The sequence below is a fragment of the Salmo salar genome, chromosome 20, assembly GCF_965601325.2.
Source record: "Salmo salar chromosome 20, fSalSal1, whole genome shotgun sequence".
NCBI lineage: Eukaryota > Metazoa > Chordata > Actinopteri > Salmoniformes > Salmonidae > Salmo > Salmo salar.
Window position 1 is genome coordinate 24,305,134 of NC_138310.1, and position 25,311 is coordinate 24,330,444.

General features: G+C 44.0%; 1 protein-coding gene across 1 annotated transcript in view; it reads right to left on the minus strand.

Moving 5' to 3' along the window:
• Positions 1-450: 450 nt before the first annotated feature.
• LOC106579847 (bone morphogenetic protein 1) overlaps positions 451-25,311 on the minus strand; it is a 55,832-nt gene continuing 30,971 nt past the window's right edge. The window contains exons 8-20 of the mRNA XM_014160135.3: positions 11,112-11,227; positions 9,688-9,790; positions 9,333-9,449; positions 8,811-8,956; positions 7,761-7,956; positions 7,363-7,488; positions 6,297-6,457; positions 5,911-6,091; positions 4,011-4,136; positions 3,628-3,755; positions 2,972-3,185; positions 2,579-2,829; positions 451-1,727 (exon numbers count right to left, since the gene is read on the minus strand). Of these exons, the coding sequence (XP_014015610.1) occupies positions 1,593-1,727; positions 2,579-2,829; positions 2,972-3,185; positions 3,628-3,755; positions 4,011-4,136; positions 5,911-6,091; positions 6,297-6,457; positions 7,363-7,488; positions 7,761-7,956; positions 8,811-8,956; positions 9,333-9,449; positions 9,688-9,790; positions 11,112-11,227 (2,000 nt within the window). The 3' untranslated portion in view covers positions 451-1,592. The remainder of the gene's footprint in view (positions 1,728-2,578; positions 2,830-2,971; positions 3,186-3,627; positions 3,756-4,010; positions 4,137-5,910; positions 6,092-6,296; positions 6,458-7,362; positions 7,489-7,760; positions 7,957-8,810; positions 8,957-9,332; positions 9,450-9,687; positions 9,791-11,111; positions 11,228-25,311) is intronic.

Consider the following 25,311-nt stretch of genomic DNA (forward strand, 5'->3'; position numbering starts at 1 on the left):
CACTAGCTGAAACGACATAGGAGCGCACACACACACACACCTCTTACTTTGTTAGCACAAGCACACCCATTGGTTCTTACAAAACCAACCATGCTGAACATCTGCATTGATTGGTTATAGAGGCAAAGACATTAAGTGACAGCTGGTATTTTCAGTCAAATTAAAAAGAACCCGAAAAGAGAGTGGGATAACAGTAATTGACATGTATTCAACATCATTCTCGCTGCACAATACCAACACATCATAATACATGGAATTCAGCAGAGCCCCACCATAAACAGATGAATATATTGTGAAGGTGTTGCTATGACAATGACTACTCAGACTCGCCTGCACCAGAGCCTTCTGTCACAATAAAGGGCTCTGGCCTGCCCCTGGAGATTGCACTATTTATGGAGAGTTTAAGTCTAGGGAGAGAAAATGCTGCACATTAAAACTGTACATGAACACTGAAACAGAACCCATATCTTTATTACCCCATGTTACAGGGTACAAACAGCTCTCAAGCACGCCTGAGAAACCAAATGGTGCAATGAAAATAAAAATCAGGGAATAAAAGTGATAAAATGCATAAAAAATAAGTGAACTTGCATTGCATTTTACAAAAAAATCGTTAGTTCATGATTTTTGAACAATTCACTGTAAAGTGCTTACTGATGGTTTGAGTTGAGGAAAGCATGTCATGTCCCTTTGAATAATCATACACATTACAATTACACAGAGAGATACAGCAATAGCCCCTCAATGGGCAAGCAATTACCAACCAGAAGACATAGGCCACATTTCATTTATTAGTCCTTTAATAAGATAACTGCTTCCTTAATTTCCTTGTTAATGGTAATAGCGAGAATCTTGCACTGGTTGCCAGGACAATGCCAATTACAAATGCTGGTGTTGTCACTGTACAGTTTCCTTCTCTCTTCTTGTAATTACATGCAATTCTCAGACATACAGTATCAAAACCTCAAGTCAAGGGCATCCCTCTAATCCTCTTATTGACTGGAATCCTTGAACAATATGGGTGGGAATGTGAGGAGGAGAGGAGCTCTAGTATTCTGGAGGAGTTTGGCTGGAAGGTTGAGGTTGGTGAGTCCCTCTGGAACTTCCTCCGATCTCCTCCCCCTCCTTTTCTCTCCTCGCCCCCTTCCCCCCTGGCGTGGGGGGGCTGGCCTGACAAAAGCAGGGATCTGTCTGGCTGATGCCTGCCTTCCGACAGGTCCTGAGAATCCACTGTTGTTCATTTCGCTCTCATTAGGAGGCATAGAAAATAAAAATAAAAAAAGAACAAAAAAAAACCTGGGGGTAGAAAATTCTCCCCCTGAATCCACCTAACCGGATATCCACCCACCCGCCCCAATCATAACCATAAAAAAAGGTAAAAACAAGGTCTACTGTAGAATGGCTTTACTCCTCACAGTCTGTAGGGAGCTGGAGCCCCTTGGAGCTGAGGTGCGGTTGGTGGTCTTGCGGCTGTTCTGTCGTTTCTGAATGATCTTGGTGGCCGAAGGTTTCCGAGTGTCAGGCTGTCGTCTCCCCTGGGGGCCCCTCCACTTGCCCCTCTGCCCAACCCGGCCCTTTCCGGCCCCCGCTGGTCACTTGCGCGAGTGCAGTGTGTCCTGAAACTTGGTGCTGGTGTAGCGCACGTGGAAGCCCTTCTTGTTGATGGTGTCATCAGAGCGGAACTTGATTACAATGGAGTCGCCGGCAGAGTAGATCTCCTCAGGAGGCTGGGGGAACAGAGGAGAAAACACAGATGGAGTTAACAGCTGTCGCCTTCTGGCACTCTGACTGCACTTCAATTAAAACCAAATGATATCTCATAGATCCAGACTGAGGGGGCTGTAGGATAAGGGAGGGGAGGGCTGTTGGAGTGAACAACTGCCACTTATTCTCCAATAAAAATCATATAATGAGCTTTCCACCTTACTTTACAATCTGTTTCCAGTTTAGTCCAATATGTCTAAAAAGGGCTTGATGGAGGAAGTGGCCCATTTGGTACTGTGAGCATTATGTGTCCTCCAGCTCCTGCTATCACTGATTTACAGGATCAGGCATCAGTAGAGTAGAGACACAGGCTTATTACTGATGTGCGTTAAATTAAATCAAGCTGTTCCTTGACCTAGGGATTTAACGCGTCAACTCCCCAGTGGCCTCATTGTTTCAGCTTCCCCCCACCTACTGTAGCCTCAGCGTCAGCTGATTAGTTCTCAGTTACAGCTCAATGCTGGAGACCATGATAGCCTTTCACAAGCCAGCCAGGGTCCGCTCTTATTGAGCTCAGCTGCTACTGAAGCAATATACTCCAACCCGGTGGAACACATCAACTTTAACAAAGTGATTAAAGCCGGAGAGCGGAGTAGAAATCTTCAAAACTTTAACACTCAAACAGTGTGAAAGGTTATTATTCAACTGCAGAGCTAATTTTACACAATCTCTGAAAGTGTTGTTTTAACACAGCTGGTTCAACAAAGCTAGACCTGAAAGAGAGAATAACGATATTATGACAGTACATCGCTGGTGCTACAAATACTGTTGGGCAGAAAAGTCCTTCAACAGATGAGATTATCAGTGAGTTTACCCCAGAGCCACAGTAGCGTCCCAGCCTTGGGGACTTGGTATCGACTCCATCAAAGAGCTCCATGTAGTCGTAGCCACAGTCAGCCTCCTCCTCAATCTCAAAGGTCTGGAAGATGAGCTCCACCCCATAGCCTTTCTCAGCAGCGATCACCCACTGGCAGTCAGATGCACCGGGGTAGTTATTGTCCCCAAACTGAGCATGGGAGTACAGGTCTTTGGTCTTGACCTCAGCCTTCAGACGACCTCCACACTCTGGAGATAATAACAAAAAAACATCCATAGATATCACTCAGAAGGAACTAACCAATAACCTTTGAGGAGAAGCCAGTACAATACATCTAGCCATACAGTGGGCTCTAAGTTGTGAGTCTAAGTTGTGTTGGCGGTAATATACCTGCTGTGTGGGAGGCCTCGAAGCCCTTCTTCTGGACAGAGTTATCAGAGAAGAAGCGGATGAACATCTTGTTGGCGCTGGACATGATGGGAGGAGGCTTCTTAGTGCCACAGAAGCGACCCAGACTGGGGGCTTTGCCGTCGCGCCCATCGTAGATCTCGATGTGGTCGTAGGCGCACTCCAGATGGGCCTCCATGTCGATCTCATTGAAGGCCTGAGACAAAGCATGAGGGGAGAGAATGAGATCAAATAGGGAAAGAGGATTGCAGGTATACAGCCTGTTTTACAAGAGCTAGAGTATGAAATACAATGGTTCCCTATTAGCGGAATAACCTTTAGAAACCCATTGGAACGAAGACACATGTAATCACTTTTCATTGGCTAAGCCCAGTTAACTATATTCAAAAAGCTGAGATATGTACAGCATGCCATGGATAAATACAAATGGTATGAATGTGACAGAAGGGGGAGTCATTCATGCTTAGGGGATTGTTTCAATCACACTGTCAACAGAGGCTGTGGTGCTCAGTACAGTACAGTGTAAAGTCCTCAATGATTTCCACTGTTCATTCAAACCCCCCTTCCCGCAAACACAAGCATACCAAGAGCCACACACATGCAATCTGTATGTTAGAGAGTTGGAGGGGGACACATACGATTTTGATGCGATGGCCTGCAGTGGTGGAGAGCGCCCAAGTGCATGCCTTCTTGCTGGGGTATTTATCTGGCCAATTGGGGCTTGTGATGGTGCCAGTCACACTGTTCACAACGTGATCACAGCCGGCTGCAAAAACACATCCACAAAGTTAGTATCCCTCTCCTGCATCATCACTGCTCCACACAAGATAATGTCCAAACCCCACTCAGGGGCTGTTGTTCTTGGCACATGGTAGTGTTTCCTCGCTCACCCCCACTCATTTCAATACGAAGTCATCCCCCTAAAAATAACATCCAGAGCTCCAACCCGCATAAAATAAATAAACCCAGAATATATGTGCCAGTGGGTCTCAGTTTCAGTGTGCAGGTGGCCAATTGGTACCTTCTTTGCAGTCGTGTTTGTTCTCGTGCAGCACAAAGCCACTGCGGCACTGACAGCTGTAGCTCCCGAAGGTGTTGACACACTCATGCTGGCAGCCTCCATTCTCCTTCGAGCACTCGTCTTTGTCTGGAGACATAACGGGACACTACCTTGATGAACGTTCCTCCCACACTACCACACTGTCATCAGCACTCAAGCACACTTGTGGTGTCAAATTGATGAACCTTCACTCATACAGTGCCTTGCAAAAGTATTCATCCTTCTTGGCGTTTTTCCTATTTGTTGCATTACAACTTGTAATTTAAGTGGATTTTTTGGGGGGATTTCATGTAATGGACATACACAAAATAGTCCAAATTGGTGAAGTGAAATGAAAAAAAATTACTTGTTTCAAAAAATTTCAAAAAATTTTTTTAACGGAAAAGGGGTACGTGCAAATGTATTCACCCCCCTTTTGCTATGAAGCCCCTAAATAAGATCTGGTGCAACCAATTACCTTCAGAAGTCACATAATTAGTTATTTAAAGTCCACCTGTGTGCAATCTAAGTGTCACATAATAAAAATAAAAACATAATCTCAGTATATATACACAACTGTTCTGAAAGGCCCCAGAGTCTGCAACACCACAAAGCAAGGGGCACCACCAAGCAAGCAGCACCATGAATACCAAGAAGCTCTCCAAACAGGTCAGGGACAAAGTTGTGGAGAAGTATAGATCAGGGTTGGTTTATAAAAAATATCAGAAACTTTGAACATCCCACAGAGCATCATTAAATCCATTAAATAAAAAATGGAAAGAATATGGCACCACAACAAACCTGCCAAGATAGGGCCACCCACCAAAACTCACAGACCAGGCAAGGAGGGCATTAATCAGAGAGGCAACAAAGAGACCAAAGATAACCCTGAAGGAGCTGCAAAGCTCCACAGCGGAGATTGGAGTGTCTGTCTATAGGGCTACTTTAAGCCGTACACTCCACAGAGCTGGGCTTTACGGAGGAGTGGCCCAAAAAAGCCTTTGCTTAAAGAAAAAAATAAGAAAAACACGTGGAAGAAGTTACTCTGGTCAGGTTAGACTAAAATTGAACTTTTTGGCCATCAAGGAAAATGCTATGTATGGTGCAAACCCAACATCTCTCATCACCCCGAGAACACCATCCCCACAGTAAAGCATGGTGGTCGCAGCATCATGCTGTGGGGATGTTTTTCATCGGCAGGGACTGGGAAACTGGTTAGAATTGAAGGATGTCGCTAAATACAGGGAAATTCTTGAGGGAAACCTGTTTCAGTCTTCCAGAGATTTGAGACTGGGATGGAGGTTCACCTTCCAGCAGGACAATGACCCTAAGCATACTGCTAAAGCAACACTTGAGTGGTTTAAGGGGAAACATTTAAATGTCTTGGAATGGCCTAGTCAAAGCCCAGACCTCAATCCAATTGAGAATCTGTGGTATGACTTAAAGATTGCTGTACACCAGCACAACCCATCCAACTTGAAGGAGCTGGAGCAGTTTTGCCTTGAAGAATGGGCAAAATTTCCAGTGGCTAGATGTGCCAAGCTTATAGAGACCCCAAGAGACTTGCAGCTGTAATTGCTGCAAAAGGTGTCTCTACAAAGTATTGACTTTGGTGGGGGTGAATAGTTATGCATGCTCAAGTTCAGTTTTATTGTGTTATTTCTTGTTTGTTTCACAATAAAAAATATTTTGCATCTTCAAAGTGGTAGGCATATTGTGTAAATCAACTGATACAAACCCCCAAAAAATACATTTTAATTCCAGGTTGTAATGCAACAAAATAGGAAAAAATGCCAAGGGGGGTGAATACTTTCGCAAGCCACTGTACACACAGAAACAGACTCTTGGAGGGAAAGACACACACACAGGGTCAAAGGCTCACCTGAGAAGAACTGAGCTTTGAATCCCTTCTTGGAGACTGTGTTGTCTGACTTAAATTCAATGCGCATGTTGTTGTACTGAGAGGTGATCGCCTCGGGTTTCTCTGCTCCACAGAACTTCCCATGTAGCCTTGAGTCTGCTGAAAGCCCACTGCGCACCTCCACATAGTCATATTTACACACCTGGACAGAGAAACAGCAGGTCATTGAAACATGAAACATTAAGGGAATGTAATTACTTACGATACAAATACGATGCACAGGAATATATTACAAACAGTCTGTACTCTATGACAGACAGGAGGACAGCTTCATGATGACACCACTAAGGCCCATGGGGATAGAACAAACCCAACCCGTGCTCAGTCATAACAACCCCGGTGCTCACGTCATTGCCCTCAGTCTCAAAGACGTCAAAAAGCAGGGTGATTCGGTACTGTGTGGGTGCCACCAGCTGCCAGATACAGTTCTTATTGGGGGGGTACTCCCTGGGCCAGCCTGGACTGGTGATGGAGCCGTTCAGCTTGGTGATGAAACCTCCACAGGCAGCTACACAGACAGACAGAGGAGAGGAGAGAAGACCAGGACAACGGTTAAGATGTGCTTAACCTTCATATGGTTATAACGATAAAATGGTGTATATAAAAATGTGTATCACTGACAATTTGTGCAAAACATCTATCTGTAGTAGCAGAATAATTTTCATTACCCATATCGGTCAATAAAGGTCAACACAATTGGCTGACCTGCTGTTTTCACAGCAACCTACTGCTGATGGTCTCAGACAGGCTTGACAGTTACGCAATATCATGTTCTGTTGTATTAATGCAAAGTGTGATAGGGTTTTATCCCCAAAAAGCTTAAAAACACAAAGCATATCATCCAAAAAGGTTAAGCTGGGTATTAATAAATCATTGAGGATAATGTTATAACAGAATAATGCTTTATTTTCACCAAAAACTTAAACATGCAGAAATGTATGTAATCCATAAGAGTTAAGCTCGATAAATATTCAATGTTTGAGGAACATGTAATAGCAGGCCTCCTCCTCTAGAGGCAGACAGTGGTCAGGTTTGGTAAAAACAAAAGAGCAATGAAAAGGTGAAGCTATAAACCACTGCATCAGCACTTCTGTCTGGTTCTAATTTACAGGTGATAATCTAAATTAGGATGTTTTAAACACTTGCTTTTGGCTCTGATTACCTGAGATGTTGGGTTGAATTTTGGTTGGGTGAGTGCATCAAATTACAACCCCATTTGGTGGCAGAAATCCAAATGACAAGCCAATGACAAATCTCTGGAGGTATTTTTTCTAGCTACTGTATGTGGGGCAACTGGACTTGGTGTATTTGGGTGGTAGTGATTAAATAACAGCAGTGAACTGCATTACTATGTGACCTGCAGTAGAGGAGACATTATTGAGCAGGCTCTGGGCAGCATTCTGCTGTACTCACCCTCACAGCTGCGCTTGTCGGCAGCCAGCTCGTAGCCCGGGTCACAGGCACACTTGTAGCTGCCCAGTGTGTTGACACAGCGTTGCTCACAGCGACCATTGTCGGGCTTGGAGCACTCGTCCATCTCTACAACCACAACATGTTATCTTTACACGGCCTCGCAACTCAACAGCCTACAAGTCACAAATGATGAATGCTGCAATTTAACTATCCTGAAATAAACATCATTTAACTAAATCAATCATGACGGAATTACTCTCAAATGACTCAATTTGACATGCTGCTGAGAGATTTGTTACTACGGAAATCACGCTGGTAATTTCTACAACGAGGGTATTGGCCATCAGCAATGACTTTTTAGGTGTTCTTTTCTATAGTCCAAACCCTTGAGATCTGACCTTTGAAAAAGTTGGCTGCGAAACCAGCCTTGTTGACAGAGCCATCAGACACAAACTTCATCCACAGCTGGTTGGAACTGGTCTTGATGTCATCTGGCTTGTCGTAGCCACAGAAGCGTCCCAGCAGTGGGCTGTTGTCTGAGTTCCCATCCCTCACCTCCAGGTAGTCATAGGCACAGCTGTCATGCCTCTCAATCTAAGGAAAAGAGGAGACAAAGGGACAGGATTAGTAGAACTTCAAGTCATTTCATAATCAAAGGTTGCAGAGGATATGGTTGTAGCGGCAGCATGCAAATTAGAAAGCGGGGTGGGGGAGTTAGGGGGCCCCCCCGAATGAGACATGAGTGCCGCTAAATGTAACAAAAGTCTAACTTTGGGGGGGCTAATTTAACCAATCTCCTATTTGTTTACAACGCAATTGTGTACTGCTACAGTGGTAAATGTAAAAATAAAAGTTTATTCCAAATTAAACGAACACCCCCATCTCTCTGTCATGGTTTAAACTGGTTACAGTTGGTTCAAGTTCATTACATCACATTCATCTCTTCACTCTGCCTCTGTCTTGAGCTATCGCTAGCAAACTTGCAACATTGTTTTAACTGGGCCCTCAAAAGTTTACCTTGCCGATGAGTTTGGGACAGACACAGCCGTAGTTCAGCCCCTTTTCAGGTGCCTCGACTTTTCTTTTTACAAAAAATGTCAATTTGTCAGCAAGACGCATCAATTCATTCAGGCTACAAGAGTGGGCCTAATGTCAATTGGGCTATTTTGCAACAGATCTCTTTCCCTTCATCAATCGCAGGTGAAAAGTGCTGTAATTATTTTGCAGTGGACGAAAATGTGCAGGTGGCCTACTTTCTGAAGTGATTTGTTTGACAATCAGATGAAAACAACATCATGCCACATAAATAAATTTAAACAATCAGTCCCATGAAAAAAAATGGAGACCCCCAATGTCATGGTATGATTCGCAGTCTGTGTAGCACTGTGTAAAAATGTGCTACTGGACGTGGAGGGTATGAAAATAACAAAGAGGCTCGTATCTCTTACCTCAAAGGACTGGAAGGTCAGGCCGACGTGGTAGCCTTGCGACACACTAATCTTCCATATGCACACCTTGTTGGGCCGATAGTCGTCTGGGTAGTTAGGAGACTGGATCTGTCCATTATCCTTCTTCACCTCCCCTCCACAGATGGCTGAATGTCAGAGAACATGCAGTGATGTCATCGTTATCTATCATCATCATCATTACCACATTTCTCTCATGGGGTATTGTGTTTTGTTTCATGGATTTCATAATGTTGATTATTAAAAATGATTCCTATATTAAATACATCATGCTCTACAGTCTGGATATAATGTTGAGCTGAATATCACCTCGGACCAAAATCTGATTAATGCAGAATAACGTGCTGTACCCATTGGCATGGAGGCAGCCAGATGTGGGGATTTGAGAGAATCACTGAGCTGTTTTCAGGCACGTTGTTCAGTCTGTGACCCAGGTGCCCAGTCAGTCAGCTGAGCTGTGTTGTTATGGGGCTGCTGGGGATTGGGCTCCGTCTCTGGCCTTACCTTCATACACAGCGGAGAAGCCCTTCCCCACCCAGTTACTGCTGCTGCGGAACTCGATCCACAACCGGCTGTCAGTGGAGATGATTGGTTCAGGCAGCTTATCCCCACAGAAACGACCTGGAACACACACACACACACACACACACACACACACACACACACACACACACACACACACACACACACACACACACACACACACACACACACACACACACACACCAGACCACCTTATCAGACTCCAGAACTACTTTTTTGTCCAGACAAACTTATTATATTACGTTTATTTTCAGCATCACTGTACCGTAGTGTTGTGCATGTATGGAACTATATTTTTCTTCTAATAAATCCTGACCTTTCAGAGGGGCTTTCCTGGAGTATCCATCTCTGATCTCGACATGGTCGTACCAGCACAGGTGACTCCTGTACAGATCCATGGAGGTGAAGTTCAGAATGATCTTAAACCAAGAGAGCACGGTTACAGACCTGGTACAGGGCGGCAGGTAGCCTAGCAGTTAGTGTTAGGCCAGTAACCGAAAGGTTGCTGGTTCGAATACCTGAGCCGACAAGGTGAAAATAATCTTCCTATGTGCCCTTGAGCAAGACACTTAACCCTAATTTGCTCCAGGGGCGTGGTACTACTATGGCTGAACCTGTAAAACAACACATTTTCCTGCATCTATCCAGCATATGTGACAATAAAACATATATACAGTACCATTCAAAAGTTTGGACACACCTACTCATTCAAGGGTTTGTCTTTATTTTTACTATTTTCTACATTGTAGAATAATAGTGAAGACATCAAAACTATGAAATAACACATATGGAATAATGTAGTAACCAAAAAAGTGTTAAACAAATCAAAATATATTTTTGATTTTAGATTCTTCAAAGCAGCCACCCTTTGCCTTGAAGACAGCTTTGAACACTCTTGGCATTCTCTCAACCAGCATCACCTGGATGCTTTTCCAACAGTCTTGAAGGAGTTCCCACATATGCTGAGCACTTGTTGGCTGCTTTTCCTTCACTCTGCGGTCCAACTCATCCCAAAGCATCTCAATTGGGTTGAGGTCGGGTGATTGTGGAGATATATATATATATATATATATACACACACACACACACACACACACACACACATACACACACACACACACACATACATACACACTACCGTTCAAAAGTTTGGGGTCACTTATGTCCTTGTTTTTGAAAGAAAAGCAACTTTTTTGTCCATTAAAATAACATAAAATTGATCAGAAACACAGTCTAGACATTGTTAATGTTGAAAATGACTATTGTAGCTGGATACGGCTGATTTTTAATTGAACGTCTACATAGGCGTACAGAGGCCCATTATCAGCAACCATCACTCCTGTGTTCCAATGGCACGTTGTGTTAGCTAATCCAAGGTTATCATTTTAAAAGGCTAATTGATCATTAGAAAACCCTTTTGCAATTATGTTAACACAGCTGAAAACTGTTGTTCTGATTAAAGAAGCAATAAAACTGGCCTTTAGACTAGTTGAGTATCTGGAGCATCAGCATTTATATATATATATATATTTTTTTTTTAGAGTCCAAACAGTTTCAACATGAGAAGAACAAAAATCCAGTGCTGCCTCAAAGGGATCATATAGATCATCATCTAAGATTACATTATCCTAAGGAAAACAGAGGTATCACTACTAAGCCATAATAAACAAAGCACTTCTGCTAAGACTGATCCAAGTTTCTATGTCAGTCAGTTTTCCAAGGCCTCATCATGCCTCCCACCTTTTCCCCTGGCGTGACCGATATTCTCCAGATGCAGTGCATGTAGGCTGAGTATCCGTTGGGGAAGCCAGGAGAAGAGAAGTTCCCACTGCTTTCCTGCAGACTGTCTCCACATCCTATCCACACAGACACAGACAGACAGACAGACAGACAGAGACAGACGGACAGGCAGACACACGGACAGGCAGACACACGGACAGAGAGAGACAGACGGACAGAGAGAGACAGACGGACAGAGAGAGACAGACGGACAGAGAGAGACAGACGGACAGAGAGAGACAGATGGACAGAGAGAGAGAAAGAGAGAGTGCGCAAGAGAGAGAGAAAGAGTGTGCGAGAGAGAGAGAGAGACAGACATTAACATGAGGACCATGTCAACCAGTGGAGGACATAGCAATTAGTTTCTGTACTAATATGGGCTAAGACATATGGACTCCAGCAGTAGCATAGAGAAACAGCAATGAAGTAGCCAAGTCCCACTAAAGGGATTCTCCAGAAGACAGCAGCTTGATGCAACAATTAAAGTGCCTTCAGAAAGTATTCACAACCCTGGACTTTTTCCACATTTTATTGTGTTACAGCCCGAATTATAAATGTATTAAATTGATATGTTGTGTCACTGGCATACACACAATAGCACATAATGTCAAAGTGGAATTATGTTCTTAGAAATGTTTACAAATTAATAAAAAATGAAAAGCTGAAATGTCTTGACTCAATAAGTATTCCACCCTGCTGTAATGGCAAGCTTAAATAAGTTCAGAGGTAAAAATGTGCATAACAAGTCACATAATAACTTGCATGAACTCACCCTGTGTGCAATTATAGTGTTTAACATGCTTTTTTAATGACTACCTCATCTCTGTACCCCAGATATACAGATAATTGTAAGGTCCCTCAGTCGAGCAGTGAATTTAAAACACAGGTTCAACCACAAACACCAGGGAGGTTTTCCAATGCCTCGCAAAGAAGAACACTTATGGTGTAGATGGGTAAATATTGAATATCCTTTTGAGCAAGGTGAAGTTATTAACTACACTTTGGATGGTGTATCAATGCACACCAGTCACTACAAAGATACAGCCGTCCTTCCAAACTCAATTGCCAGAGAGTAAGGAAACCGCTCAGGGATTTCACCAGGGGGTAAAAACTGTTGAGAAGCCTTTTTGGCCTAGACTTGGCACTCCGGTATTGCTTGCCATGTGGTAGTAGAGAGAACAGTCTATGACTGGGGTGGCTGGGGTCTTTGACAATTTTTAGGGCCTTCCTCTGACACCGCCTGGTGTAGAGGTCCTGGATGGCAGGCAGATTAGCCCCAGTGATGTACTGGGCCGTACGCACGACCCTCTGTAGTGCCTTGCGGTCAGAGGCTGAGCAATTGCCATACCAGGCAGTTATGCAACCAGTCAGGATGCTCTTGATGTTGCAACTGTAGAACCTTTTGAGGATCTCAGGACCCATGCCAAATTCTTTTAGTTTCCTGAGGGGGAATAGGCTTTGTCGTGCCCTCTTCACGGCTGTCTTGGTGTGTTTGGACCATTCTAGTTTGTTGTGGATGTGGACACCAAGGAACTTGAAGCTCTCAACCTGCTCCACTACAGCCCCGTCGATGAGAATGGGGGCGTGCTCGGTCCTCCTTTTCCTGTAGTCCACAATCATCTCCTTAGTCTTGGTTACATTGAGGGATAGGTTGTTATTCTGGCACCACCCAGCCAGGTCTCTGATCTCCTCCCTATAGGCTGTCTCGTCGTTGTCGGTGATCAGGCCTACCACTGTTGTGTCATCTGTAAACTTAATGATAGCGTTGGAGTCGTACCTGGCCATGCAGTCATGAGTGAACAGGGAGTACAGGAGGGGACTGAGCACGCACCCCTGAGGAGCTCCAGTGTTGATGATCAGCGTGGCAGATGTGTTGCTACCTACCCTCACCACCTGGGGGCGGCCCATCAGGAAGTCCAGGATCCAGTTGCAGAGGGGAGGTGTTTAGTCCCAGGATCCTTAGCTTAGTGATTAACTTTGAGGGTACTATGGTGTTCCTTTTGTCCAGGTGGGAAATGTCAGTGTGGAGTGCAATAGAGATTGCATCATCTGTGGATCTGTTTGGGCGGTATGCAAATTGGAGTGGGTCTAGGGTTTCTGGGATAATGGTGTAGATGTGAGCCATTGCCAACCATTCAAAGCACTTCATGGCTACGGACGTGAGTGCTACGGGTCTGTAGTCATTTAGGCAGGTTGCCTTTGTGTTCTTGGGCACAGGGACTATGGTGGTCTGCTTGAAACATGTTGGTATTACAGACTCCATCAGGGACCTGTTGAAAATGTCAGTGAAGACACCTGCCAGTTGGTCAGCATTATGCCCTGAGCACACATCCTTGTAATCCGTCTGGCCCCGCAGCCTTGTGTATGTTGACCTGTTTAAAGGTGTTACTCACGTCGGCTATGGAGAGCGAGATCACACAGTCGTCCGGAACAGCTGATGCTCTCATGCAAGCCTCAGTGTTGCTTGCCTCAAAGCGAGCATAGAAGTGATTTAGTTTGCATGGTAGGCTCATGTCACTGGGCAGCTCGCGGCTGTGCTTCCCTTTGTAGTCTGTAATAGTTTGCAAGCCCTGCCACATAAGACGAGCGTCGGAGCCGGTGTAGTAGGATTCAGTCTTAGTCCTGTATTGACGCTTTGCCTGTTTGATGGTTCGTCGCAGGGCATAGCAGGATTTCTTGTAAGCTTCCGGGTTAGAGTCCCGCACCTTGAAAGCGGCAGCTCTACCCTTTAGCTCAGTGCGAATGTTGCCTGTAATCTATGGCTTCTGGTTGGGGTATGTACGTACAGTCACTGTGGGGACGACATCCTCAATGCACTTATTGATAAAGCCAGTGACTGATGTGGTGTACTCCTCAATGCCATCGGAAGAATCCCGGAACATGTTCCAGTCTGTGATAGCAAAACAGTCCTGTAGTTTAGCATCTGCTTCATATGACCACTTTTTTATAGACCGAGTCACTGGTGCTTCCTGCTTTAATTTTTGCTTGTAAGCAAGAATCAGAAGGATAGAGTTGTGGTCGGATTTACCAAATGGAGGGCGAGGAAGAGCTTTGTACGCGTCTCTGTGTGTGGAGTACAGGTGATCTAGAATTTATATCCCTTTGGTTGCACATTTAACACGTTGATGGAAATTTGGTAGAACTGATTTAAGTTTCCCTGCATTGAAGTCTCCGGCCACTAGGAGAGCCGCCTCTGGGTGAGTGGTTTCCTGTTTGGTGACTTTAAAACAGTTACAGAGTTTAATCGCTGTGAAAGGAGGAAAGATCAACATTGTAGCTACCATAATATTAACCTAAATTACATATTAATAAAAGGAAATGGAATACAGCTTCAAGCACAGGCAAAATCCTAGAGGAAAACCTGGTTCAGTCTGCTTTCCAACAGACACTGGGAGGCAAATTCACCTTTGTGTGAATACTTATATAAATTATATATTTCTGTATTTCATTTTCAATACATTTGCTAAACTTCCTAAAAACGTGTTTTAACTTTGTCATTATGGGGTAATGTGTGTAGAAGGGTGAGAATTATTATTATTTTTACTCCATTTTGAATTCAGGCTGTAACAAAACAAAATGTGGAATAAGTCAAGGGGTATGAATACTTTGTTTAGGCACTGTATAATCCTGAATCTTAAGAGGAGGGCAACTCTTTCATGTTCAGAGGCACATCTGCTGATCGTGATGATATTCAACCTCTTCCAGATGAGAAGCGATAGCAGAAAACAGTATGAGACACACTCTCTGTACATCGTCTCAAAATAAACCTGGCTTACTATAAATAACCCAACCCTCTGGGAGACGTAATACATAATGTACATTCTGGTAGTCAAGCCTCCCCATGGCCAACCTGCTAAACCAACTGTGCTACAGCGGTTCATTCCAACCAGCATGCATGGCTTAGGGGGACAGTGCTCTAGGGTAAGTATTCCCAAACTGGGGTACGCGCAATGCCGTTGATGTCATGCCAAATAAAAATGTGATTCACATTTAAAAATACAAATAAATAAAATATTTCAAATTTAATTTCTTCACATTTTCAAACAGTCCATTTAGTAAGGCCCGTGTCCATAGAGGCACATACTACACCTGCAGCTGTCAACGACACAAGTTGTTCTGCTTCCGCGAGCACATCCAATGCTAGCATCAGAAATTCTACATTTGTTGTTAGCCCAGCTAGCATGGACACTGACAGTTGTGGATCTGATGCATCCGAAGAGCTACTGCCCCTTTACCCGGGAAAGCACCGAACAACAGACAGGAACGTAGGACCATCGAAGAGGCGCAAATATGATGAGAACTACATTGATTTGGGGTTCACTTATATTGGGAGTAGTGCCTTTCCTCAGCCACAATGTGTTATATGTGCAAAAGTACTCTCTCACAACTTGATGAAACCTTCACTCTTGTGCAGACATTTAGAAACCAAACATGCCAATTTGAAAAATAAGATGACTTTTGAGTAGTAAGACATGTATAAAAGCAACAGATAACAATAAGAAGAAGGGTGTCACGTCCTGACCAGTAAGGGGCCTTTTGTCATTGTAGTATGGTCAGGGCGTGGCAGGGGGTGTTTGTTTTGTGTGTTTTGGGGTTTTTTGTTCTAGGGGATTTTGGTTCTAGTTTTCATTTTCTATGTTTCGTTTTCCACGTTTGGCCGAGTGTGGTTTCCAATCAGAGGCAGGTGTCTTTCGTTGTCTCTGATTGGAAGCCATACTTAGGCAGCCTGTTTTCCTTTGGGTTTTGTGGGTGGTTGTTTTCCGTTTTGTGTAAGTACCTGACGGAACTGTCGGTTGTCGGTTTTGTTTAAGTGTTTTCATCAAATAAATTAAGTATGAGCACTTTACCCGCTGCGCCTTGGTCTGTCCTTTACGACGCGCCTGACAAAGGGGCTAGAAGTGTCTTATATGGTCGGCTACCGAGTAGCTAGGACAGGCAAGCCCCATACTATTGTGGACGACTTGATTCTTCCTGCTGTTGCAGATATGACTGGGACAATGCTGAGTGAAAAGGCCCCAAAAAAACTATACAGACAATGCCTTCATCAAACAACACTGTTTCATGACACATCAGTGACATGGCAGGAAATGTTTTGAAACAATTACTGCTTCGCATACAAGCCAGTGAATTATATGCCTTACAGCTGGATGGGTCAACAGACGTGGCGGGCCTGGCACAGCTCCTGGTATATGTCCATTACGTTTATGGGGGGGGTCAATTAAGGAAGACATCCTCTTCTGCAAACCACTGGAAACCAGGACAACAGGAGAGGATATTTTTTAAGTACTGGACAGATTTGTGACATCAAATGGACTTTGGTGGTCAAGATGTGTTGGTATCTGTACTGATGGCGCAAAAGCCATGACAGGGAGACACAGTGGAGTGGTAACGCGCATGCAAGCAGTTGCTCCCGACACCACTTGGGTACACTGCAGCATCCACCGAGAGGCTCTTGATGCCAAGGGAATGCCTGACAGCTTGAAATACGTTTTGGACACTACAGTGAAAATGGTTAACGTTGTTAAAGCAAGGCCCCTGAACTCTCATATATTTTCTACACCATGCAATGATATGGGCAGCGACCATGTAATGCTCTTACAAAATACAGAAGTGCGCTGGTTATCAAGGGGCAAAGTATCAACACGTTTTTATGAATTGTGAGACGAGTTTAAAGTTTTCTTTACTGACCATAAGTTTCAGTTGTTTGACCGCTTGCACGATGACGAGTTTCTCACACAACTGGCCTATTTGGGTGATGTTTTTTCTCGCCTGAATGATCTGAATCTAGGATTACAGGGACTCTCCACAACTATATTCAATGTGCGGGACAAAATTGATGCTATGATTAAGACGTTGGAGCTCTTCTCTATCTGCATTAACAAGGACAACACACAGGTCTTGCCATAATTGTATGATTTTTTTTGTGTGCAAATGAACTCAAGCTTACGGACAATGTCAAATGTGATATACAGTTGAAGTCAGAAGTTTACATACACCTTAGCCAAATACATTTAAACTCAGTTTTTCACAATCTCTGACATTTAATCTTAGTAAAAATTATCTTTCTTAGGTCAGTTAGGAACACCACTTTATTTTAAGAATGTGAAAGGTCAGAATAATAGCAGAGAGAATGATTTATTTCAGCTTTTATTTATTTCCATCACATTCCCAGTGGGTCAGAAGTTTACATACACTCAATTAGTATTTGGTACCATTGCCTTTAAATTGTTTAAAACTTGGGTCAAACGTTTTGGGTAGCCTTCCACAAGCTTCCCACAATAAGTTGGGTGAATTTTGGCCCATTCCTCCTGACAGAGCTGGTGTAACTGAGTCAGCTTTGAAGGCCTCCTTGCTCGCACATGCTTTTTCAGTTCTGCCCGCAAATCTTCGATAGGATTGACTTTTTATTTATTTATTTTTTCACCTTTATTTAACCAGGTAAGGTAGTTGAGAACAAGTTCTCATTTACCTTAGCCTTCCCCGTAGCTCAGTTGGTAGAGCATGGTGTTTGCAACGCCAGGGTTGTGGGTTCGATTCCCACGGGGGGCCAAGTACGAAAAAAATGTATGAAATGAAAAAAAAATGAAATGTATGCATTCACTACTGTAAGTCGCTCTGGATAAGAGCGTCTGCTAAATGACTCAAAAAAAAAAAAAAAAATTTACAACTGCGACCTGGCCAAGATAAAGCAAAGCAGTGCAACACAAACAACACAGAGTTACACATGGAATAAACAAGTATACAGTCAATAACACAAAAAAGTCTATATACAGTGTGTGCAAATGGCGTGAGGAGGAAAGAGAATAAATAGGCCATAGTAGCAAAGTAATTACAATTTAGCAAATTAACACTGGGGTAATAGATGAGCAGATGATGATGTGCAAGTAGAAATACTGGTGTGCAAAAGAGCAAAAAAGTAAATAAAAACAATATGGGGATGAGGTAGGTAGATTGGGTGGGCAATTTACAGATGGGCTATGTACAGCTGCAGCGATCGGTTAGCTGCTCAGATAGCTGATGTTTAAAGTTAGTGAGGGGAATATAAGTCTCCAGCTTCAGCGATTTTTGCAATTCGTTCCAGTCATTGGCAGCAGAGAACTGGAAGGAACGGCGGCCAAACGAGGTGTTGACTTTGGAGATGATCAGTGAGATATACCTGCTGGAGCGCGTGCTACGGGTGGGTGTTGTCATCGTGACCAGTGAGCTGAGATGAGGCGGGGCTTTACCTAGCATAGACTTATAGATGACCTGGAGCCAGTGGGTCTGGCGACGAATATGTAGCGAGGGCCTGCCAACTAGAGCATACAGGTCACAGTTGTGGGTGGTATAAGGAGCTTTGGAGACAAAATGGATGGCACTGTGATAGACTGCATCCAGTTTAATGAGTAGAGTATTGGAAGCCATTTTGTAAATGACATCGTCGAAGTCGAGGATCGGTTGGATAGTCAGTTTTACGAGGGTATGTTTGGCGGCGTGAGTGAAGGAGGCTTTCTTGTGAAATAGGAAGCCGATTCTAGATTTTATTTTGGATTGGAGATGTTTAATATGAGTCTGGAAGGAGAGTTTACAGTCTAGCCATACACCTAGGTATTTGTAGTTGTCCACATATTCAAAGTCAGAACCGTCCAGAGAAGTGATGCTAGTCGGGCGGGCGGGTGCGGGCAGCGAACGGTTGAAAAGCATGCATTTGGTTTTACTAGCATTTAAGAGCAGTTGGAGGCCACGGAAGGAGTGTTGTATGGCATTAAAGCTCGTTTGGAGGTTAACTAACACAGTGTCCAAAGAATGGGCCAGATGTATACAGAATGGTGTCGTCTGAGTAGAGGTGGATCAGGGAATCACCCGCAGCAAGAGCGACATCGTTGATATACAGAGAAAAGAGTCGGCCTGAGAATTGAACCCTGTGGTACCCCCACAGAGACTGCCAAAGGTCCGGACAACAGGCCCTCCGATTTGACACACTGAACTCTGTCTGAGAAGTAGTTGGTGAACCAGGCGAGGCAGTCATTTGAGAAGCCAAGGCTGTTGAGTCTGCCGATAAGAATACGGTGATTGACAGAGTCGAAAGCCTTGGCCAGGTCGATGAAAACGGCTGCACAGTACTGTCTTTTATCGATGGCGGTTATGATATTGTTAAGTACCTTGAGCGTGGCTGAGGTGCACCCATGACCGGCTTGAAAACCGGATTGCACAGCGGAGAAGGTACGGTGGGATTTAGAATGGTCAGTGATCTGTTTATTAACTTGGCTTTCGAAGACTTTAGAAAGGCAGGGCAGGATGGATATAGGTCTATAACAGTTTGGGTCTAGAGTGTCACCCCCTTTGAAGAGGGGGATGACCGTGACAGCTTTCAAATCTTTAGGGATCTCGGACGACACAAAAGAGAGGTTGAAAAGACTGGTAATAGGGGTTGCAACAATGGCGGCGGATAATTTTAGAAAGAGAGGGTCCATATTGTCTAGCCCAGCTGATTTGTACGGGTCCAGGTTTTGCAGATTTTCAGAACATCTGCTATCTAGATTTGGGTGAAGGAGAAGCTGGGGAGACTTGGGCAAGTAGCTGTGGGGGGTGCGGAGCTGTTGGCCGGGGTTGGGGTAGCCAGGAGGAAAGCATGGCCAGCCATAGAGAAATGCTTATTGAAATTTGCGATTATCGTGGATTTATCGGTGGTGACAGTGTTACCTAGCCTCAGTGCAGTGGGCAGCTGGGAGGAGGTGCTCTTATTCTCCATGGACTTTACAGTGTCCCAAAACCTTTTGGAGTCAGAGCTACAGGATACAAATTTCTGTTTGAAAAAGCTTGCCTTTGCTTTCCTGACTGACTGCGTTTATTGGTTCCTGACTTCCCTGAAAAGTTACATATCGCGGGGACTATTCGATGCTAGTGCAGTCCACCACAGGATATTTTTGTGCTGGTCAAGGGCAGTCAGGTCTGGAGTGAACCAAGGGCTATATCTGTTCTTAGTTCTACATTTTTTGAAAGGGGCATGCTTATTTAAGATTGTGAGGAAATTACTTTAAAAGAACGACCAGGCATCCTTAGACTGACGGGATGAGGTCAATATCCTTCCAGGATACCCGGGCCAGGTCGATGAGAAAGGCCTGCTCGCAGAAGTGTTTTAAGGAGCGTTTTACAGTGATGAGGGGTAGTCGTTTGACCGCGGACCCATAGCGGATGCAGGCAATGACCGCTGAGATCCTGATTAAAACAGCAGAGGTGTATTTGGAGGGCAAGTTGGTCAGGATAATATCTATGAGGGTGCCCATGTTTACGGATTAAGGGTGGTACCTGGTGGGTTCCTTGATAATATGTCTAAGATTGAGGGCATCTAGCTTAGATTGTAGGACTGCCGGGGTGTTAAGGATATTCCAGTTTAGGTCACCTAACAGAACGAACTCTGAAGATAGATGGGGGGACAATCAATTCACATATGGTGTCCAGGGCACAGCTGGGAGCTGAGGTGGGTCTATAACAGGCGGCAACAGTGAGGGACTTATTTCTGGAGAGATTAATTTTTCAAATTAGAAGCTCAAACTGTTTGGGCATAGACCTGGAAAGTATGACAGAACTTTGCAGGCTAACTCCTCCCCCTTTGGCAGTTCTATCTTGACGGAAAATGTTGTAGTTTGGTATGGAAATCTCTGAATTTTTGGTGGCCTTCCTAAACCAGGTTTCAGACACGGCAAGGACATCAGGGTTGGCGGAGTGTGCTAAAGCAGTGAGTAAAACAAACTTAGGGAGGAGGCTTCTGATGTTAACATGCATGAAACCAAGGCTTTTTCGGTTACAGAAATCAACAAATGAGAGTGTCTGGGGACACGCAGCGCCTGGGTTAACCTCCACATCACCCGAGGAACAGAGGAGGAGTAGGATGATGGTACAGCTAAAGGCTATCAAAACTGGTCATCTAGTGCGTTTGGGACAGAGATTAAAAGGAGCAGATTTCTGGGCGTGGTAGAATAGACTCAGGGCATAATGTACAGACAGGGGTATGGTGGGGTGCGGGGCTTTGTGATGGCCACTCCAATACCATGACTTTATTGTCCTTAAGCCATTTTGCCACAGCTTTGGAAGTATGCTTGGGGTCATTATCTATTTGGAAGACCCATTTACGACCAAGCTTTAACTTCCTGACTGATGTCTTGAGATGTTGCTTCAATATATCCACATAATTTTCCTCCTCATGATGCCATCTATTTTGTGAAGTGCACCAGTCCCTCCTGCAGCAAAGCACCCCCACAACATGATGCTGCCACCCTTGTGCTTCACGGTTGGGATGGTGTTCTTCGGCTTGCAAGCTTCCCCCTTTTTCCCTCCAAACATAACGATGGTCATTATGGCCAAACAGTTCTATTTTTGTTTAATCAGACCAGAGGACATTTCTCCAAAAAGTACAATCTTTGTCCGCATGTGCAGTTGCAAACCGGAGTCTGGCTTTCTTATGGCAGTTTTGGAGCAGTGGCTTCTTCCTTGCTGAGCGGCCTTTCAGGTTATGTCGATATAGGACTCATTTTACTGTGGATATATATACTTTTATACCCGCTTCCTCTAGCATCTTCACAAGGTCCTTTGCTGCTGTTCTGGGATTGATTTGCACTTTTCGCACCAAAGTACGTTCAACTCTAGGAGACAGAACGTGTCTCCGTCCAGAGCGTTATGACGGCTGCGTGGTCCCATGGTGTTTATACTTGTGTACTATTGTTGGTACAGATGAACGTGGTACCTTCTGGCGTTTGGAAATCACTCCCAAGGATGAACCAGACTTGTGGAGGTCTACAATTTCTTTTCTGAGGTCTTGGCTGATTTCTTTTGATTTTCCCATGGTGTCAAGCAAAGTGGCACTGAGTTTGAAGGTAGGCCTTGAGATACATCCACAGATACACCTTCAATTGACTCAAATTATGTCAATTAGCCTATCAGAAGCTTCTAAAGCCATAACATAATTTTCTGGAATTTTCCAAGCTGTTTAATAGGCACAGTCAACTTAGTGAATGTAAACTTCTGACCCACTGGAATTGTGATACAGTTAAATAATAAGTTAAATAATCTGTCTGAAAACAATTGTTGGAAAAATTACTTGTGTCATGCACAAAGTAGATGTCCTACCCGACCTGCCAAAACTATAGTTTGTTAACAAGAAATTTGTGGAGTGGTTGAAAAACGAGTTTTAATGACTCCAACCTAAGTGTATGTAAACTTCCGACTTCAACTGTAGCGAAGCACCGGAGTTAGTTGGGTGCGCCATTACGCAGGTACTTTCCCGAAACGGACGACACAAACAACTGGATTTGTTATCCCTTTCATGCCCTGCCTCCAGTCCACTTACCGATATCTGAACAAGAGAGCTTCATCGGAATTGCAACAGCGGTTCTGTGAAAATGTAATTTAATCAGAAGCCACTGTCAGATTTCTGGATTGGGCTGCGCTCAAAGTATCCTGCCTTGGCAAATCGCGCTGTTAAGACAGATGCCCTTTGCAACTACGTGTCTATGTGAGAATGGATTCTCGGCCCTCACTAGCATGAAAACTAAATACAGGCATAGACTGTGTGTGTGGGAAATGATTTAAGACTGAGACTCTCTCCAATACAACCCAACATTGCAGAGTTATGAGCATCCTTTCAAGCGCACCATTCTCATTAACCTGTGGTGAGTTACTCACAATTTTCGATGAACAAATAAGGTTTTATACGTAAGATGGTTAAATAAAGAGCAAAATTATTGATTATTATTATATTATTATTTGTGCCCTGGTCCTATAAGAGCTCTTTGTCACTTCCCACAAGCCAGGTTGTGACAAAAACTCACATTTGTTAAACATAAGTATGAGTGTATCGTATAATGTGTGTGTGGAAGTTTTACAATGATGGCAAAAAACAACATTTGAGAGTGCGCTGAACGTGGTGCGAGAGGGGGTACGCAGCTGGAGGTTGAATGTTTGAAGGGGTACGTGACTATAAAAAGTTTGGGAAAAACTGGCTCTAGGGGAACTGAACAGACCTTGGGAGCTTTCTACTCACTGATCAACAGAGGAGAGGAAAAAGCATATAATTATTGTCTCTCTAGGACACAAGCCTCAGATATTACTTCCCTGCTCACTTCACCTTCCTCTGCTTCAGTGGGAGAAAGAAAAATATCTCCCCCAACAGTTACCGTTCATTGACTCCCTCCAAACCTGTGTGAGCATATAAAGAGGAGGCGAGAGCTTTGTCTAATAACTCTTGGCAGAGGTTTGCTGATACTAAACCATTAACAAGCACACTGGGGTATGACAAATACTCCCAGGAATGCTGTATGAATGAGGATCCACCTCACTATGCTCGCTGGATCTGTTTTCCAGGAAAACAGACAGAGACTCCCTCCTAGCTGCATGTGCTGTGCTGTGCGCCACATCATCTACTCTCTCCTGTTTCACTGAGACGGAGTTAATCACTGGGAAAGACACATAACACGCCCATTCAACCAGCCCCACCCCTCTGAACCATCTATGGTCAAGACGGATGATTGCCCAAAATAAAACCACATTCAGCGGTCCAGTTCTGGTCAGCAGTATGCCGTTTATTCACTGAGCTTTAATGTGGTTCTGACAAACCCCGTTTCCCCTGTCTAAGCCACAATTAACACACTGACATCACTTTTATTTTTTGAATGACTATTTCAAACTTGTAAAAGTTGTCCCTTCAGCCTTCAAAAAAGGATTTCTCAAGACCAACGGAACTACTAGTAAAGCGCCAGGAGTGTTTTGTTTTCGTTTCCAACACCTACATGTACAGTTGAAGTCGGAAGTTTACATACACTTAGGTTGGAGTCATTAACACTTGTTTTTCAACCACTCCACAAATTTCTTGTTAACAAACTATAGTTTTGGCAAGTCGGTTAAGACATCTACTTTGTGCATGAAAGTCATTTTTCCAACAATTGTTTACAGACAGATTATTTCACTTATAATTCACTGTATCACAATGCCAGTGGGTTAGAAGTTTACATACACTAAGTCGACTGTGTCTTTAAACAGCTTGGAAAATTCCAAAGAATTATGTCATGGCTTTAGAAGCTTCTGATAGGCTAATTGACATCATTTGAGTCAATTGGAGGTGTACCTGTGGATGTATTCAAGGCCTACTTTCAAACTCAGTGCCTCTTTGCTTGACATCATGGGAAAATCAAAAGAAATCAGGCAAAAATTGTAGACCTCCACAAGTCTGGTTCAGCCCTGGGAGCAATTTTCAAATGCCTGAAGGTACCACGTTCATCTGTAAAAACAATAGTATGCAAGTATAAACACCATGGGACCCCGCAGCCGTCATACCGCTCAGGAAGGAGACGTGTTCTGTCTCCTAGAGTTGAACGTACTTTGGTGCGAAAAGTGCAAATCAATCCCAGAACAACAGCAAAGGACCTTGTGAAGATGCTAGAGGAAACAGGTGCAAAAGTATCTATATCCACAGTAAAACGAGTCCTATATCGACATAACCTAAAAGACCGCTCAGCAGGGAAGAAGCCACTGCTCCAAAACCACCATAAAAAAAGCCAGACTCCGGTTTGCAACTGCACATGGGGACAAAGATTGTACTTTTTGGAGAAATGTCCTCTGGTCTGATGAAACAAAAATAGAACTGTTTGGCCATAATGACTATTGTTATGTTTGGAGGAAAAAGGGGGATGCTTGCAAGCCGAAGAACACCATCCCAACCGTGAAGCACGGGGTGGCAGCATCATGTTGTGGGGGTGCTTTGCTGCAGGAGGGACTGGTGCACTTCACAAAATAGATGGCATCATTTGGAGGAAAATTATATGGATATATTGAAGCAACATCTCAAGACATCAGTCAGGAAGTTAAAGCTTGGTCGCAAACGGGTCTTCCAAATAGATAATGACCCCAAGCATACTTCCAAAGTTGTGGCAAAATGGCTTAAGGACAACAAAGTCAAGGTATTGGAGTGGCCATCACAAAGCCCTGACCACAATCTTATAGAACATTTGTGGGCAGAACTGAAAAAGCATGTGCGAGCAAGGAGGCCTACAAACCTGACTCAGTTACACCAGCTCTGTCAGGAGGAATGGGCCGAAATTCACTCAACTTATTGTGGGAAGCTTGTGGAACGCTACCCAAAACGTTTGACCCAAGTTTAACAATTTAAAGGCAATGCTACCAAATACTA